General features: G+C 40.9%; 1 protein-coding gene across 1 annotated transcript in view; it reads right to left on the bottom strand.

Moving 5' to 3' along the window:
• LOC311237199 (integrin alpha-1-like) overlaps positions 1-17,985 on the bottom strand; it is a gene marked incomplete at both ends in the record, with an annotated part of 74,879 nt that overhangs the window by 25,250 nt on the left and 31,644 nt on the right. Inside the window, 3 exons of the mRNA XM_084325008.1 lie at positions 719-846; positions 2,494-2,608; positions 5,233-5,321. Coding sequence (XP_084181134.1) covers positions 719-846; positions 2,494-2,608; positions 5,233-5,321 — 332 coding nt within the window. The remainder of the gene's footprint in view (positions 1-718; positions 847-2,493; positions 2,609-5,232; positions 5,322-17,985) is intronic.

Here is a 17,985-nt window from a genome sequence, read left to right as displayed (position 1 = left end):
TATGTAATGGAATTTATTATTGTAATCAATTATATATATAGTAAATATATATATATATTATGTTGGACATGGTTTAGCCTAGGTATTTTTGTACCGTTTGGGCCACGTCAGCTGTGGAAAAGATGTTCCTTTCTTGAGGTCATTCAATTAATTTAATCTAATAATGGAACATAAGGATATGATGAAATGACCGGGAATGGAAAATGACAACACTTTGCGTAAAGTATATTCGTGCATCAGTTCATTGACCACCTATCCATCTAGGCCAGCGGTTCTCAAACTACGGGTCGCGACTCACGACCCAAAGTGGGGTCGTGGGTAGGTGACAGTGCATTGGCATGTAAAACATTTAAAATTAAAATTAATATATATATTCTTTTTCTTTTTTTTATGTTCTGGCAACATATTTTGGCTAAATATGCCTCGTTTTATAAATATGTATTGATAACATAGTGCTGTAATTACATTTTCTAATAAATATGCATGATCAAGTTCAACAACGTGTGCTTTTATTTAGATATTCCTTAATTCCACGTTCAAATTACGTGATACTAAAGTGTTGGGTCGCCAAAATAAATAAATAATGGGGCTGTGGTATAAAAAAGTTTGAGAATCCCTGATCTAGGCTATGTAGTAAATAATTCATCCATCTATCCATCCATCCATCCATTCATCCATCATCCATCCACCCATCCGTCCATCCATCCATCCAGCTGACCTGTGTGAGTTTAGGTCCAATCTCGAAGTTCTTGAGGAAGCTCAGTAGGAATTCCACAATGCTGGACCAGGGGTAGATACTGTTAGATCCGTCCAGAACAATCACAATGTCCAGCTCCTTGGCACATTCTGAAACATCCACATCCACCAGGCATGAGGGAGGAAGAAATCAAGCAATTTTTGGAACGGGGGACTATTTAACTGAATCCAACATGGGGAAGAATATGATGAACAATCGTGACAGGTTCATTCATCAAATTGGTTTATTATATTATGCTCTGCCACATTGTTTTGTTTAATATTGAATGGCTGGATTTTATTTAGTCTGAGAATGGTGTGTGTGTGACTGTGTGTCCATGTGTATGTTGGGGAACAGATACAGTACCGGAGAGAGAGAGAGAGAGAGAGAGAGAGAGAGAGAGAGAGTGAGAGATAGACAAAGATTGTACTGAGTAGACTGTTTACTGTCTGGTTATTCTTGTTGGAACTCTCAGAGAGACAGAGGAGCCTCCTAACATGGGCATGCAGCATGGCAAAGGGACTGGGCCGGACCGTACCACGGTGTCACCGGGGTCAGAAATGGGTTCGGACCAAGTGGAATGCTCTAATGTATACCAGTTGTCTTTCTTTGTTAAGAAAGAGGGATCTCTGTTCCAGTCGTTATGGTGTAAAGTAGACTGCAGTGTTGTAAACACCAGACGGGTGATTTGTGACTGTGTCTGCTTTGTCAGTCCGTGCTTAGCTGTTGAATTATAATTGCGTTGCCTTATACTGCGTTATGTTGAGTCGTGCTGTGCAGAGTCATGATGTGTGATGTGTACCTTGAACAGCTGGTATGATGGAGTCGTGATGAGTCATGCTGTGTGATGTGTACCTTGAACAGCTGGTATGATGGAGTCGTGATGAGTCATGCTGTGTGATGTGTACCTTGAACAGCTTGATAGAATGGCCTTGTTTTTCAATGTGTATATAATGTAAATATCTGTAGATGACAGCATCTACTCGTAGATCTCAGAGGAGGAGGACAACAGCCAGAGTGTGTGTTTCAGAGCAGCAGGCAGAGGGCTGGAGATGGGGGGTAGCAGACAGCAGCACCAAGGCCGTGTCAACATAGATAGTGGGTTGGCTCGGGTTGGGAGTTACTAGAAACAGAGAAGCCATAGCTATGGGGAGAAAAGGGACGTTTAGTGTGTCAAAGACCAGACTGCCGTTGCCATGGTATTGTGTCACTTAGTAACGAGAAAAGGGGGCGGGCCCCCGTTGCTAGGGGAAAGACGTTATGAGCTGTGAGTTTCTTCGGGGGTGGGGGAAGGGAAGTGCCACGACATCGCTAGCTTCGGCTAACAGGAAAGGCCTTTTGAATAACAGCTAGGCCGCACGACCACCGAGTGGGGTAACATAAGAGAGATCGTTAGATCTTGTACAGAGTATGTTTATGAGAATAAACGTCAACACCAGGAGAGGTATCCTGCTTCCAGTGTCTCGTTAATTGTTTTTGAGACTAATGTATCCACGGGGTAAAAGGGAGGGTATCAGTCAGTAAGATAAGAAAGAGATAAACACAACGCAGAAAACTTCACGGAACCACAGGTGACGAGATGATATTGGTATCCAACAAGCTGGTATGATGGAGTCGTGCTGAGTCATGCTGTGTGATGTGTATTGTGTACCTTGTACAGCTGGGGCGATGGAGTTGTGATGAGTCATGCTGTGTGATGTGTACCTTGAACAGCTGGGGAGATGGAGTTGTGCTGAGTCATGCTGTGTGATATGTACCTTGAACAGCGGGCGCGATGGAGTTGAGGACCTGGAAGGAGGAGCTGACGTTGGCACACACCCCTGAGATGTACTGCTGCTGGCCACACATGTAACCATACTGAGGACCACAGGCCTGCAGGGACACACACACACACAAACACACACACACACACACACTGAACTCAGATTCTGGTTCTGACTACGTACAGACTGTGATTGGCTGGGCCTGGGACTCCACCAATATGAGGTCATCATGGGTGAGATGTGGTTCAGCACCATTGAAGATAGAAACCACGTGGAAAGTTGTACTTACAGAATTACAGAACAACCATTAAAAAATAAGAGAGAGAGGGAGGGAAAGAGAGATAGATAGATTGATTGATTGATTGATAACTTTATTAACAGATTGCAGAATGGGTACAATACAGTACAGCTCAATACTAACAACTGCTAAGAGGATGAAGACCAGAAAAAGAGAGAGAGAGAGAGAGAGAGAGAGAGAGAGAGAGAGAGAGAGAGAGAGAGAGAGAGAGAGAGAGAGAGAGAGAGAGAGAGAGAGACAGACAGACAGACAGACAGAGGGAGAGGGACAGGGAGAGAGAGATAGAGAGAGTGAGAGAGAGAAAGAGAGAGGGAAAGAGAGAGACAGAGAGAGAGAGAGAGAGAGAGAGAGAGAGAGGGAGAGGGAGAGGGAGAGATAGAGAGAGGGGGATGGTCTGTAAAGCATTAGGCTTTATAATTACTAACAATATCTGGAAAATGGGATTGAATCTATAAATCTGTTGGCTGAAGGCCTCTGGGTGGCTCCCCATCCTGCTCTGCTCCTGTGTCTCCTCCACTTTATGAGGGATTTGGGAGCTGTATGACTAAATCCAGCCTTCAGTCGGCCACCGGATATAATATTTCATACACAATTTACACTGCACATGTACTGTATAAATGTCTTGTTCCGAGGCTTTCAAACTTTCCCAAGTATTTCAACTGTAAACATATACTGTACGGTACGTTAGCCTTAATAGTCCCATATCCCATATTCCTGCCAGGAATAACCTCATCAGCGTTCACGTAAAGACACCGATTGGACACAGGTCTGAGCTCAGCGAAACTGGTTTTAAATAAACTATTATGCCCCGTACAATTGGAATTGTACTACAGAAGACTTTGAAGTTAGAACGGTTCATTCCATTACACAATTTTTAAAGTGTTGAACTCTGATATTCTAGACGTTACCTGTACTTGCTTTAACACTTTCTCTGCCACGCTTATATCCATCAATGTTTGATCACTGCCACCACTCTAAGCCTATGGAGGTGTTTACCTTCTTTGCAGGGCTATAACTTTTTAAATTGTATTGCTAAATTGACATTACTATGGCCCATTCAACATCGATTATCTATCGTTCAGGATGTAGGAACGTTTTACTTTTTTCATTCAAACATTCATACAAAAATACCGTCTAGAATATAAATATGTTTTTATCGTTTTCTGCAGTAATTCCTAGAATGTGAGATATAGGCATAAATGCATATATACATTATCAAATGCCATTTGTTGCCGATACACGCTATATTAAAAATTTCAACTGTACATGGTCCTAAACGTTATGACTGATCATGCGCGGGTGAACGGAGGGGGGGGGGGTCGTTTATAATTCCGTGATCGTCGTTAAATGATTTATGTAGTATGGGTGATATATATAGATATATATAGATCAGAGCAGTTTGCATCGATAATAATAAACAAAAACTCACTGCAGCCTCCTCTTACCGTTGGGCGATGATACTGGAGCAAACAGATGTTATGTGATGGGGATCGAGGCGATCCATTTCCGGTTTGTATAATACTAATACACGCCCAAATCATGTCGATTATTGAGTTATGGCAGCGATCCATATCCACGGTGTGTGGCTAGAGTCCTGGGATGATATGCGAGTGGCCGGACGGATTTAGGAGACGCACCGACATCCAACGGGCATATCTGGTTTGGCAACTCGCCGATCATCCACCAGGTGGCAGTATTGAAGCGTTGCAGAGTTGTGCTGAGTCCCACAGCATCAGACAAGGCTCCGTGAGTGAAAAATGAATACCATGGCGAAAATATGAAATATGATCAGAATAACGTCATACGCCGTGATCTGTCAGAATTCGCATGAACTTGAAACCCGTTGTATGACGTTATTGGCGGAGAAAGTGTTAATGGATATTCATCTTTGTTATGTTTGAATTTTTGTCAAAACTGTACTTGTTTGTCCAAAGTTGTTTTCATATGTCTATTGTAAACAGGTTGAAAAAGAGAAGTTTTTTTTGCTGTATAAATAAAGGACACAATAAAAAAGAAAAAAAAAAGTATGTGCAGCACACAACTAGACTCAGGTCTAACTGTACATCTTCACAACAATTTCACCTCTACCTACAAGGAATGTACTGTCGGGGGGTTCCTAACCGTGAAGCGTAATGGCTGTGTACACCATCACACACATCCTGCCCGGTTATGGATATGTACAGTACTGCCGTTTCACAATGTGGCCTCCTGACATTCCCATGACATGTCTGACCGGGGGATGGGGGCAGGTCATGCATACTACTGTTCTTCCTCTTCTATGGTGAAAAGATCTAGTGAACACATGCAGTGTTCTGTATTTCCCACAACGCCTCTTCTGAAGTAAGTTAGTAAGTTAGTAGGCTACATTTTATTGGTACACGTCCATAAAACAGGAACGCTCGCATTTCCCCCCCGTCGCTGTCGTGTTTTCTTACCAGAAATCCTCCGTTGGGATTGGTCACCAGTGTGGTTCCCATGGTCATGTTCTCTTTGACTTCGCGTAAGTTGGGAACCGTTGTGTTTTCTAGAGGAAAATGTGGATGAATAAACATCAGAGAGAGAGAGAGAGAGAGAGAGAGAGAGAGAGAGAGAGAGAGAGAGAGAGAGAGAGAGAGAGAGAGAGAGAGAGAGAAAGAGAGAGACAAGTGTAGGGAAAGAACAGCTGGTCAAATTCCTCTCCATTTTCTCATAGGAAGAGAAAGCCCCCTCCCGCCTCTTCCCTCCATCCTTAGTTGTAACGACTATTTGGCATGTGGCTATTTATAGCATGTTTCATTACTTTACCGCTCTTTGTCTGAATGGGCCTCTTGTCAATGCATTTAATATCACTATATATAACTATAAAGGGAGGAATAATCTCTGCGTGCGTGCGCGTGCGAGTGCGTGTGTGACTGTACAGTAGTTGGCATATCTCGTGAACCACTCCTCAACTTCGCGCTCGGTGGGTGCATCATTGCTGAGGACCGAAGGGAGAGCAGTCCGTGTCTTTGGTGCCATTTGGACGGATTGTTGCACTGTGACAACCAACTTTACGGATTATCTCGAGAACCGCTCATCCAATCCACTTCATACTTGGCAAGTGTATTGATGATCGACGGCCCATGGGAGTGCAGTGTCGAATGTGGTACCATTTGGCCAGAAGGCGGCCTCATAACAAAACAACTAAATTTATGTGTTGGCATGTAACTTAGAGAAAAAGGTTGGTTTGCCTAGGGGGGCGGGGGTGGGGGGTGGGAACAGGGATCAAAGAGCTGTGTCGCTTCGCAGCACTTCCGGGGTCCAAGCAATCGTCCAGTTCCAAATGGGTGAGCGTTACACTGGGGCACGCTTTCCAAATGGGCATGCGTTACACTGGGGCACGCTTTCCAAACGGGCATGTGTTGCGAACAGGTACGCGCTCCAAATGGCCACGTTTTTTTAATGGACACTGCACTAGCAATCATGAATCATAACACCATAAATTCCCATCCACCATGTATTTGGTTCACTATCATTTATAGTTAGTTTTACACTTCTCAGCATACAGTACATATTTCCATAAGCTTAAGATATAATGGGTGTGACTGGATCACATGCCATAACAATCTTGATTCACTTCACTACATCTTTACCAATTCCCCCACAGGAGCAATTCAGAATCTGATTCTAATTAGCAGAATGTTGCGAAAAGGTTTTGCTCTTTCCAAGGAGTAAACACGCTACCACACTGTGGTTCTAGCTGTGTGTTTCATTATGTGGAGGTAATGGCTGCTGCATTTAATTGTCAAACGACATTAAGTCCCATTCTCTGAATCTGCACGAACCCAGACTCGGGAGGGGGGGGGGGGGGGGTCTTAGTTTTAGTTAACCAACCACATCATGGACACTTAACTGAAAACCACACCAGGCAACATTGAAAATAGTACTATTTGAGTCCATGTTGAACATGGCAGGGAGTAGCAACAGTGAAAAGTGCAACAGATGGAACAGAAGGAGGACAAAAAAATTATCCAATAGTAGCACAGGTCACTCTAATGGACGGGGCTAGGATTATTGGTGGGGTGATGGGTTGGATTATTGGTGGGGTGATGGCTAGGATTATTGGTGGGGTGATGGGTTGTATTATTGGTGGGGTGATGGGTTGTATTATCGGTGGGGTGATGGGTTGGATTATTGGTGGGGTGATGGGTTGGATTATTGGTGGGATGATGGCTAGGATTATTGGTGGGGTGATGGGTTGGATTATTGGTGGGGTGATGGGTTGGATTATTGGTGGGATGATGGCTAGGATTATTGGTGGGGTGATGGGTTGGATTATTGGGTGGGTGATGGGTTGGATTATTGGTGGGGTGATGGGTTGGATTATTGGTGGGGTGATGGGTTGGATTATTGGTGGGATGATGGCTAGGATTATTGGTGGGGTGATGGGTTGGATTATTGGGTGGGTGATGGGTTGGATTATTGGTAGGGTGATGGGTTGGATTATTGGTGGGGTGATGGGTTGGATTTGGGGAGGGCCCCCAAAATACATCCCAGCCCCGGGGCCCATGGTGGTCTTAATGTGGCCCTGAACGCAGCAATTCAATAAATTACAGAACACATCAAGGATGTCTTACAGTTTCCCGCTCTACTCTTATATAAGAGACTCCCTCAGTGATTCTGATTGGTGGTACAGTATGTAGATCTTCTCCAGTCTTTTAACTGTAATCTGTTCCGCTTCATGCATTGCAATACTTCTGTAATTTCATTTGGTTTTTTTTTTTTTTTTTTTCTTTTTTTTTTGAAGTCTTTATTTCGAACATGCAATGAATACAACAAACAATAACAAAAAAGAAAAACAACTCAATCTGCATGTTCGAAAAGGAGTAGGAAGAAGTATACACTTATTTAATCCTACCCCTTTTCCACTACTCAAATGAGTGTACTATTTTAAACATAAAAAAGAAAAGAAAAGAAAAGAAAAAAAAAATATATATATATATGCAAAACAAAAAAACAAAAACTATATATGTATAAAATAAAATAAAATAGAAACAAAATAAAAATGTAAACACCTGTGAATATCAAGTCCCTTCTTCATCCCTGTACCTTGTGAACATAATTTCCTTATACATCAGTTTGAATTGTCTCATGTTTGGACATTGCTTTAACACCACATTAAGACTGTTCCACAGTTTCACTCCACATATTGAGATGCAGTGTTTTCTCATGGTAGTGCGTACGTTTAGCACCTTTAAATTGTGTTCTCCCCTCAGATTATAACCCCCCTCCCTATCAAAGAACAATTCTTGAATGTTTCTTGGAAGTGCATGACTTTTTGCTTTATACATTAATTGTGCCGTTTTAAATTCCACAAGATCATTTAACTTCAATGTCTTTGACTCCAGAAACAATATGTTAGTGTGATCACGATAACCTGCAATGTGAACTATCCTTATGGCCCTTTTTTGGAGTATAAAAAGTGGTTGTAGTGTAGACTTATAATTGTTTCCCCAGACTTCAGCACAGTAATTTAAATATGGTAAAACTAGTGAACAGTAGAGAATGTAGAGTGATTTTCTATCCAGGATGTGCTTTACTTTACTCATGACTGAAATGCTTCGTGAGAGTTTAGATTGGACATGTTTTATGTGAGGTTTCCAACAGATTTTATGGTCTATTATTACACCTAGGAATTTATTTTCATAAACTCTTTCAATAATCACATCATTTATTTTAACTTGTACCTGAGTATCCAATCTACAGTTTCCAAACAACATAATTTTAGTTTTGCTCAAGTTCAATGATAATTTGTTTCTATCAAACCATTCCTTCAATTTCTTCATTTCAGATGTGATGACCTCTAAAAGCTGCTGGACATTCTCACCAGAAAAAAAAAGATTAGTGTCATCCGCAAATAAAATACATTTAAATATATTGGATACTTTACATATCTCGTTAATGTACAAGATGAACAGTTTTGGACCCAACACTGACCCCTGGGGGACACCACAAGCAATGTCCAAACATTCAGATTTATAATCTCTCATTGTCACAAATTGTTGTCTTTTATTTAGATAGCTTCTTACCCAGTCCAATACTACCCCCCTGATCCCATATCTCTCCAATTTCCTGATTAATATATCATGATTAATAGTATCAAATGCTTTTTTTAGGTCAATGAATACTCCAGCTACATGTTTTTTTTGATCTATGGAATTTGTGATTTTTTCAATGAGTTCTATTAACGCTAGTGATGTTGACCGGTGTGTTCTGAATCCATACTGGCTATCGGTGAGTAAATTATGTTTATCAATGAATTTATCTAATCTGTTGTTGAAGAGTTTTTCTAATATTTTTGAAAACTGAGGAAGTAGAGAAACAGGCCTATAATTTGTGAAGTGGTGTTTATCTCCAGTCTTGAACAGAGGTATGACTTTTGCTATTTTCATTTTATTCGGAAATCGACTAGTTTTGAATGATAAATTGCAGATGTGCGTGAGTGGTTTTGAAATCCCAATAATGACATTTTTTACTATTTTCATATCTATTTCATTACTGTCTGTAGATGTCTTGTTTTTACATTTATTAGTAGTTTCTATAATTTCATTTTCATCTACCGCTTCCAGAAACATTGAACTAGGATTTCTTTCAATGTAATTGTCTTTTATGTCTTCAGGAGTCACTGGATCTGGGATTTTTTTGTTTGATGTGTGTTTGAATTATTTCCCTTACCTCCGTGATGTATGTATCGTCTGCCTCATTTCTATTTTATTTATTTATTTCCCCCTTTCCCTGTTACCCTTCGAGAGGCCCTTTTGTCCTCTCGCCAGGCCATCATTGTAAATACAAATTTGTTCTTCTTGTCTGAGCCAGGGCATTTCACAACCGTCTCACGGAGGAGCGATGGAGGATAGTCTGCTAGTTCACCTCCCCATTGGGAAAGAACTATAGCGTTGTGACGCTGCAGAGGTGAATGGAGGCTTTGTCACAGAGACGAAACACGGCCACAAGATAACTATCAGAAGAAATAGCCTTATCGTGCTAACCTTCTGGGTCTGTCTCGAAAATCACATGGAACGCAGGTCAAACCTTGAATAAAAGAAAGAAAAAAGGTTCCAAACCAATATCGTAGGCTCTGATATATACGCTGTAATATGTTTCAAATGCTAGGTGAAGAATTTCTAATACACAAAGATGTCTTTGTAAACCAGATTCACATACAGCCTTGTATTTATTATTATTATTATTATTATTATTATTATTATTATTATTATTATTATTATTATTATTATTATTATTATTATTATTATTATTATTATTATTATTATTATTATTATTATTATTATTATTATTATTATTATTATTAGTAATCCAGAACAATTTTATTGCACTGTAAAAAAAAACTGATTTTATATGTCTGCACTTTATGTGCTCATTTCATGTCAAGTTTCAAGTTCAAGTTTCTTTAATAGTTGTCATACAGAAGTACAGAATACTTTTGTACAAAATGCTTCTTACTGTTGCGCTCCAGAGACTGTGCATGACAAGATAAGTATGAAATAAAAACATAGTAAAAATTAGAAGTAAAAAAGGGAGGTCACAGTGTTCAGTTTAGACATATGTACAATGTTCGTAGACGTAGTTACCATACAATATACAATACTGTGCAGTGTACTAATATACAATACTATATAGTGCAAGGCATAAATGGACGAGGTGCAGTTTAGGTACAATTCACAGTAGGTGTACGAGTTGTAGTGCAAATCCTTTATCAATAAATATAAAGTGTAAGTGTGTTTGTGTGATCTAAAGTGTGGAGAGTGGGTGCTGCAGTGTGTTGTTTGTTTGAGTGAGTGTGTGCGTGTGGGTGTGTGTGCTGTGTGCATTTGATGGTTGTTGCATAGTGATTATTGTTCGTTTAGCGATTATTGTTCGTTTAGCAGCCTGATGGCCTGGGGATAGAAGCTCCTTCTGAGTCTTTCTGTGCTCGCCTTAAGACTCCGGTATCGCTTGCCTGACGGCAGCAGTTCAAAGAGGCAGTTGTTCGGGTGGCTCGAGTCCTTAATAATTCTCTTAGCATATCCGGCGCTGTTATCATTCTTGGACAATAACGGCCGCAGGTCAGGTCCATTTACACCCTTTTATGCTGAGGATTTCCTGATTCAAAATGCAGCAAATAACCCAAAGCATGACGGAAATGCCGGAACCAGTTAAGCCTCTCCCTAAATATATACCAGTGTAGGAATGACTTTATTGTGTTCATCAATGAGGTCATTCCACCAGTGTTGGAATAACATTGCTGTGTTCATCAAAGTAGCAAACGATATGCAAGTCGTCTATAACAATGTTTACTGTGTATAATACGATTCATAATACATTATAATTTCAGTCTCTGGTCTCTGAGGGGTCAAATAAATATCAATACAAAAAGATCTATCTGGAATATTCTGGGTTTATCGCTCAAATGCCCTGGGTCTCTTAGATCATTCTGGAATGTAAAATAGTCTAGGCACTAGTATATTCTACAACCTTCTAGAATATAAGGCACCATGACAACGAAGTAAAATAGTCTAGGCACTAGTATATTCTACAACCTTCTAGAATATAAGGCACCATGACAACGAAGCATACAACTCTAACAATAACATTCGGTGTGCATACACATAGCATATATAAATTAAATGAAGTGCAATCAGCCCTTAATAATACTTTAAAATTATCCACACATAAACGTATGGGCACAGCAAGGTTATTCTAACAATTTAAGTAATCACTCCATTAAAGGCACATTGAAGCGCTAAAAGGCGCTGCTTTTCTATCTTATCTAATCAGTTAAATCGGTTCTAGTGGCTTCTCCACGTTGATAATTATTTATCTCTTATTCCTTATCTATATCTTTCCATTGATTTTTATTTTATTAAATTTTTTCTTCTCATCACCCTATATTTTTTAAACATAATTTAACTTACATTGTTCTTTTCCAATGTTCTTCACATTAAGGTGTCAATATTACTATATATTTTTTAAATATATTGTAACTTACATTATTCTTTTCCAATGTTCTTCACATTAAGTGTCAATACTGATCTACAATCTTTTCCTTTTTTTTTCCCTCACACGTTGGTGGAGGGTTCAAAGGAATATGTCGATAAAGGTTTATTCTCTTTTTATTTTATTTTTTATTTTTATCTTTAGGTTAATTATCACAATACTTCATTACAGTAAGGGAAGGTGCAAGACCAAAAGCGACATTCTATTGCAATAGAATGGAAATGTTAGATCCTATGGCAATGAGCATAGGAAAATTAGGATTACAATGCTCAGGTTGGGCAATCCGGTGGACCATGGGAGAAAGTCAATCGCGGAGGATGTGTTCTTGGAACACAGGCATGTTCGACTTTCTGGGAGAGGGGAAAATAGGGGATTTTTATTTGTATATATATATGTTTTTAAGCTCAGCTCTCAACGGGACCTCATTAATTGGATGTGCATCTATTGTAGCTTCATACTCCAGAAACATTACCAAAAACTACACGAAAACATGCATAGACTATGGCTAGTTTGAATATAATGGTATGGAACACCGGTGGGATAAACAAACAACACAAGCGCAAAAGCGTGCTTACACTGATGAAAAAAGAACATGTGGACGTGGCACTATTAAGCGAAACGCACATTTTAGAGGGAGACATAAATACGTTAGCGGATAACATATACCATAATATTGGTCACTCTTCTTTTGCTACGAGAACTAGAGGGGTAGCCATAGTCGTCAGACGCAAATTAAATATCGAATTGAAAGGGGTATGGTCGGATGCTGAGGGGCGCATAACTATAGCTAGGATTATACACAATAACAGGAAAATTGCATTGGCAGCGGTATATGCCCCGAATTTGTACGAAGTGGGTTTCTTCACTTCACTAACAGGAGAAATGTTAAACCATCCCGAGTACTCATACATAATAGGTGCGGATTTTAATGCCATTTGGAACCCAAGGATGGACAAAACTTACCTTTCCTTCTCCAGCGAACAAAAGAATTCATCTAAAGCATTAAAAGATTGGTCGAAATCAACAGGAGTAACTGATTTATGGCGTTCACTTAACCCCATGACCCGCAAGTACTCCTGTCGTTCGGCGAGACACAACACACTATCCAGAATTGATTACGTCTTTGCATCCCCGAGAATATTTGATAAATACGAAGTGGAAATGACACCCAATGCGCTATCAGATCACTGCTACTTAATCCTGAAAGCAACATTTGGTACATTATCTACCCGGGCCCCAAGATGGCGTTTTAATTCGATGCTGCTTAACAACAAGGAATTCATTACACAAATTAAAGAAGCTCTCACAGTATTCCTACAAGTTAATACTAACTCGGTGCAAGATCCCAGAATATTATGGATGTCGGTAAAGAGTATGATCAAGGATTTCTCGGATAGATTTACCTCCATATTGCGCAAAAATCAAAACACAAAACTGTCTGAAAAGGAAACGCTTTACTCAACGCTTTTTAATTCTTTAAAATACAACAACTCTACTAGACTAGATAACCAAGTTAACATTCTAAAGACCGAGATCAAAGCAATGTACAGACAAAAATCGGAATTGCAAATACGCAGCACTAGACAACAGCAGTACTTCCAAGGTTCTAAACCTAGTCACCTATTAGCCATGCGACTAAGAATTAATGCAAAATTTGCAGATATAACTGCCATTAGGAAACAACAAGCTCTAGTAACAGAACCCAAAATAATAAACGATACATTCAAAGAATTCTACTCCGATTTATATAACTCAGAAACGACCTTTGATCAGGACAAATTAGACACATATCTTAATCAAATTACTCTCCCTAAACTTACAGATGAAGACGCTAAACAGTTAGAAGTACCGATCACATTAGAAGAACTCAAGAAGGCCATATCCGGAATGAAAAACGGCAAAGCTCCGGGAATTGACGGTATCCCATCAGAAATGTACATTTCTTGCTGGGACATATTTGGACCCTTATTACTAAATATGATCTTATACTCAGTCAAAGAGGGAAGCTTCATCGAACACCAAAATACCGCACTCATTTCAGTTCTTCACAAAAAAGACAAAGACCCCACTGAATGCGGTAGTTACCGTCCTTTAAGCCTCCTCGGAACCGATGTCAAACTGTACTCTAAGATATTAGCCATCAGATTGCAAAAGCATATGACGTCTTTAGTTCATACGGACCAAACAGGCTTCATAAAAGGTCGCCTGATCAATGATAACATAAGGCGAATACTGCACGTACTAGATACAGACAAAGAGGACATCACACCTAAGGCGATACTATCCCTGGATGCTATGAAAGCATTTGACAGGTTGGAATGGTCGTTTCTATGGGCAGTATTGGAAAGGATGGGGTTAGGAAAAGGTTTCATTGATATGATTAAAGTACTATACAAGGACCCATCGGCCATGATTACAACAGGCACAATCATCTCCAAAATCTTTCCGGTATCACGCTCTGCCAGACAGGGTTGCCCTCTTAGTCCCGGACTATTCAATTTATCATTAGAGCCTTTAGCACAATATATAAGACAATCCCAATCCATAGAACCAATCGTAATCAAGGGCACACAACAAAAAATTAGTTTATATGCGGACGACGTAATATTGTTCATGCAAAACCCCAACACCACATTGCCTCATCTGCTCAAGTTGATTGAGAACTTTGGTGATCTATCGGGATTTAAGATAAATTGGCCGAAGTCGGCTTTCCTTCCACTTAACACCCCTGCAAAAAAAGGTATAACCCTCCCAGGTGCGATACCGATGGTAAAACATTTCAGATGCTTGGGAGTGGAAATATTCCCCACCATAAGACAAACGGTGAAGCACAATTACACAAAAATACAGAACAAAATCAAGGACGACCTGGACAGGTGGGCAAAACTTAAAAACTCAGTACAGGCAAGGGTATCAATAGTTAAGATGGATGTATTACCAAGAATCAATTTCTTCAGCTCAATGCTTCCGTTACCTCCTCCAGAGGGCTACTGGAAAAGATTACAAACCTCCACATACAAATTTATTTGGAATAACAAACCACCTCGCATAAAAAGATCCACCGCACAGAGAAGTAAAGCAGACGGTGGCATGGCAGTCCCAGATTTTTTACAATATTTTAATGCCTTCACATTAAGACCATTGAAGAAGATATGGTTTGACCCCGAGGCTTTGGTATCTTGGAGAGAATTAGAAGAAAACATAGTAGCCCCACAGAGATTGAAAGACATAGCATACACTAAACTTTCAATCAAGCATTGTGAGCGAGAATTTGGCCCAATAATAACCCATGCAATCAGGACATGGCGGGAAACTCAAAGGAAATTTCCTAACAATCAAGTATGGCATAATCACACTCCCATATTCAATAACAATGCTCTCTTAATGGGAAAACGACCTATAAGATTCCCTGTATGGGAAGAAAGAGGCATACACTCATTAGGGGATATTTTTAATAACAAGGGCCTCTGTAGTTATGTCGAAATATGCATAAAGTTTAACCTCACCGAGTCCACATGGCTTTTTTACATACAGTTAAAACTTTGTATGAGATCTCACAGTGTTCCATTACACATACCAATTGAACACCACAGATACCACAAATTTTTCTATGACAGAAATACATTGGGAGGTTTTGTATCAGGTTTTTATTCACAATTACTAACGTCCTCGTACGAAACCCTTCAACTAGACAATGTCTGGAGGAGGGATATACCAGACCTGGAAAATGACTTTGATTGGCAAGGAGCCTGGGCAAATGTCCGACTTACATCAAGGAACCCGGATCATCAACAAATCAATCTGAACTATATTCACAGGACATACTTGACTCCTATAAGGCTGTGCAAAATGGGGCTTATACAAAACTCCAAATGCTCCCAATGTACAAATGGGGACGAAGGAACATTTATGCACATGTATTGGGACTGCCCACCAGTTAAGGCATTCTGGGAAGATGTGTCCCAACAATTATCAATACTCGTATTTTGGAATATACCTGTACACCCCGCGGTATTGCTATTGAATGATGTTTTTGAGTTTGCAGTGAACCCACAACTAAAAAGATTGGTTTTATCGGGTATCACAGTAGCTAAAAAACTGATTGCATCACGTTGGTTTCAACCGGAAAAAATGTGCCGGAAAGTGTGGTTTCTTACATATCTTGATGTGATATATCAAGAAATATCAACAGCAAGAATTCTAGGGCTCAATGAATCCAAAATGTTAATGTGGTTAGAAGTGGTGGAGAGAATAAAAGCTAGCCTATAATGGTGATGTCTGGTTAGGAGTGAGGGATAATAGAGGTACTATCCAAGAGGGGGTCCGGGAGGGGGGGATTTGAGCTGGAGCATATGTGTGTAGGGTTTTAGAAAATAGGTATTCGGGGTATATTATATACTAACATTTATATAATTGTAACTTCGCTGGATATACACGGTATACGGTTAAAATGTTATTATTGACTATTTTTGTTTTATCCTGTTTCTGTACTTGCATATATTTTAACCACCTTTACTGAAAGTTTCATTATACATTGTGTGTTGAGTACTGACTTTTAATAAGTTTTGTTTTGCAATAATAAAAAAAATTTAAAAAAAAATAATTCTCTTAGCCTTCCCCTTGCACCGCTTGTTGTAAATGTTCTGGAGGGTGGGAAGCCCCCCTCTAATTGTGCGTTCGGCTGAACGTGTCACTCTTTGTAGTCTGCTACGGTCTTGTGCAGTGCTATTCCCAAACCAGGAGGTGATGTTGCCGGTCAGGATGCTCTCTATTGTACATGAGTAGAAGTTCCTAAGGATCTTCTGACTGACTTGGAACTTCCTTAGGCGCCTGAGGAAGTAGAGGCGTTGTCGTGCCTTCTTCACAACACTGTCAATGTGTGTGGTCCATGTCAAGTCCTCGGATATGTGGGCTCCGAGGTACTTGAAACTGTTCACTCTCTCAACCGGTGCCCCGTCGATGCTGAGGGGGCTGTAGTCCTTGACCCCCGACCTCCTGAAGTCCACAATCATCTCTTTTGTTTTGCTGACGTTCAGGGAGAGGCAGTTCTCCTGACACCACTGTGACAGGTTCTCTACCTCTTCCAGGTAGGCCCTTTCGTCGTTGGCAGAGATCAGGCCCACCACTACTGTGTCATCAGCAAATTTGATGATGGTGTTGTTGTTCCGCTGTGCTACGCAGTCATGTGTGTACAGGGAGTAGAGGAGGGGGCTCAGAACACAGCCCTGGGGGGCCCCTATGTTGAGCGTGATGGATGAGGAGGTGCAGTTGCCGGCTCTTACCACCTGGGGTCTGCTCGTCAGGAAGTCCAGGACCCACTGGCACAGGTCATAGTTCAAGCCCAGGTCCCTGAGCTTGGCTATGAGTTTGGAGGGGACTATGGTATTGAATGCTGAGCTGTAGTCGATGAACAGCATTCTCACATAGTTCCCCTGCCTCTTGTCCAGATGTGATGCTGCTGTGTGCAGCACATGGGCTATGGCGTCCTCCGTGGACCTGTTGGGGCGATATGCAAATTGCAGAGGGTCCAGGTTGATGGGGAGGGAGGAACAGATGTAGCCCTTCACTAGCTTCTCAAAGCACTTCATGGCTATGGAGGTGAGGGCTACAGGGCGGTAGTCGTTGAGGCAAGCGGGCGTAGATTTTTTGGGTACAGGGATGATGGTGGACTTCTTCAGACAGGTGGGGATGACGGCCTGTTCCAAGGACAGGTTGAAGATGTCAGTGAATACCGGGGCCAGTTGGTCGGCACAGACTTTTAGGACGCGGCCGGGGATGCCGTCCGGTCCTGCTGCCTTCCTGATATCCACTTTTTTAAAGATCCGTCTCACCTCATGCTCTGTTACCCTGAACACTGAGTCTCCATCAGCAGACCCCCCCCCCCCCATTGCCGTGGTTTGTAGGCTGGTGTTGTTATTCACAGCCTCAAACCTCGCATAGAAGGAGTTGAGATCATTTGCTAAGGAGATGTCACTGTTCAGTTTGAGGGGGGTTCCTTTGTAGTCTGTCATTGTTCTGAGGCCCTGCCACATGCCTCTAGAGTCAGCCTGTTCAAACTGAAGTTCAACTTTATCCCTGTAACGCCGTTTTGCCTCTATTACTGCTCTCCTGACGTTGTATCTTGCCATCTTGTGTTCTTCCATGTTGCCTGTCACCAGCCCGGTGTTGTATGCTGA

This window comes from Notolepis coatsorum, assembly GCF_963971535.1.
Source record: "Notolepis coatsorum genome assembly, chromosome: 11".
Lineage (NCBI taxonomy): Eukaryota > Metazoa > Chordata > Actinopteri > Aulopiformes > Paralepididae > Notolepis > Notolepis coatsorum.
The sequence above is the reverse complement of the archived record's forward strand: the minus strand, read 5'-3'. Positions and strand labels throughout refer to the sequence as shown.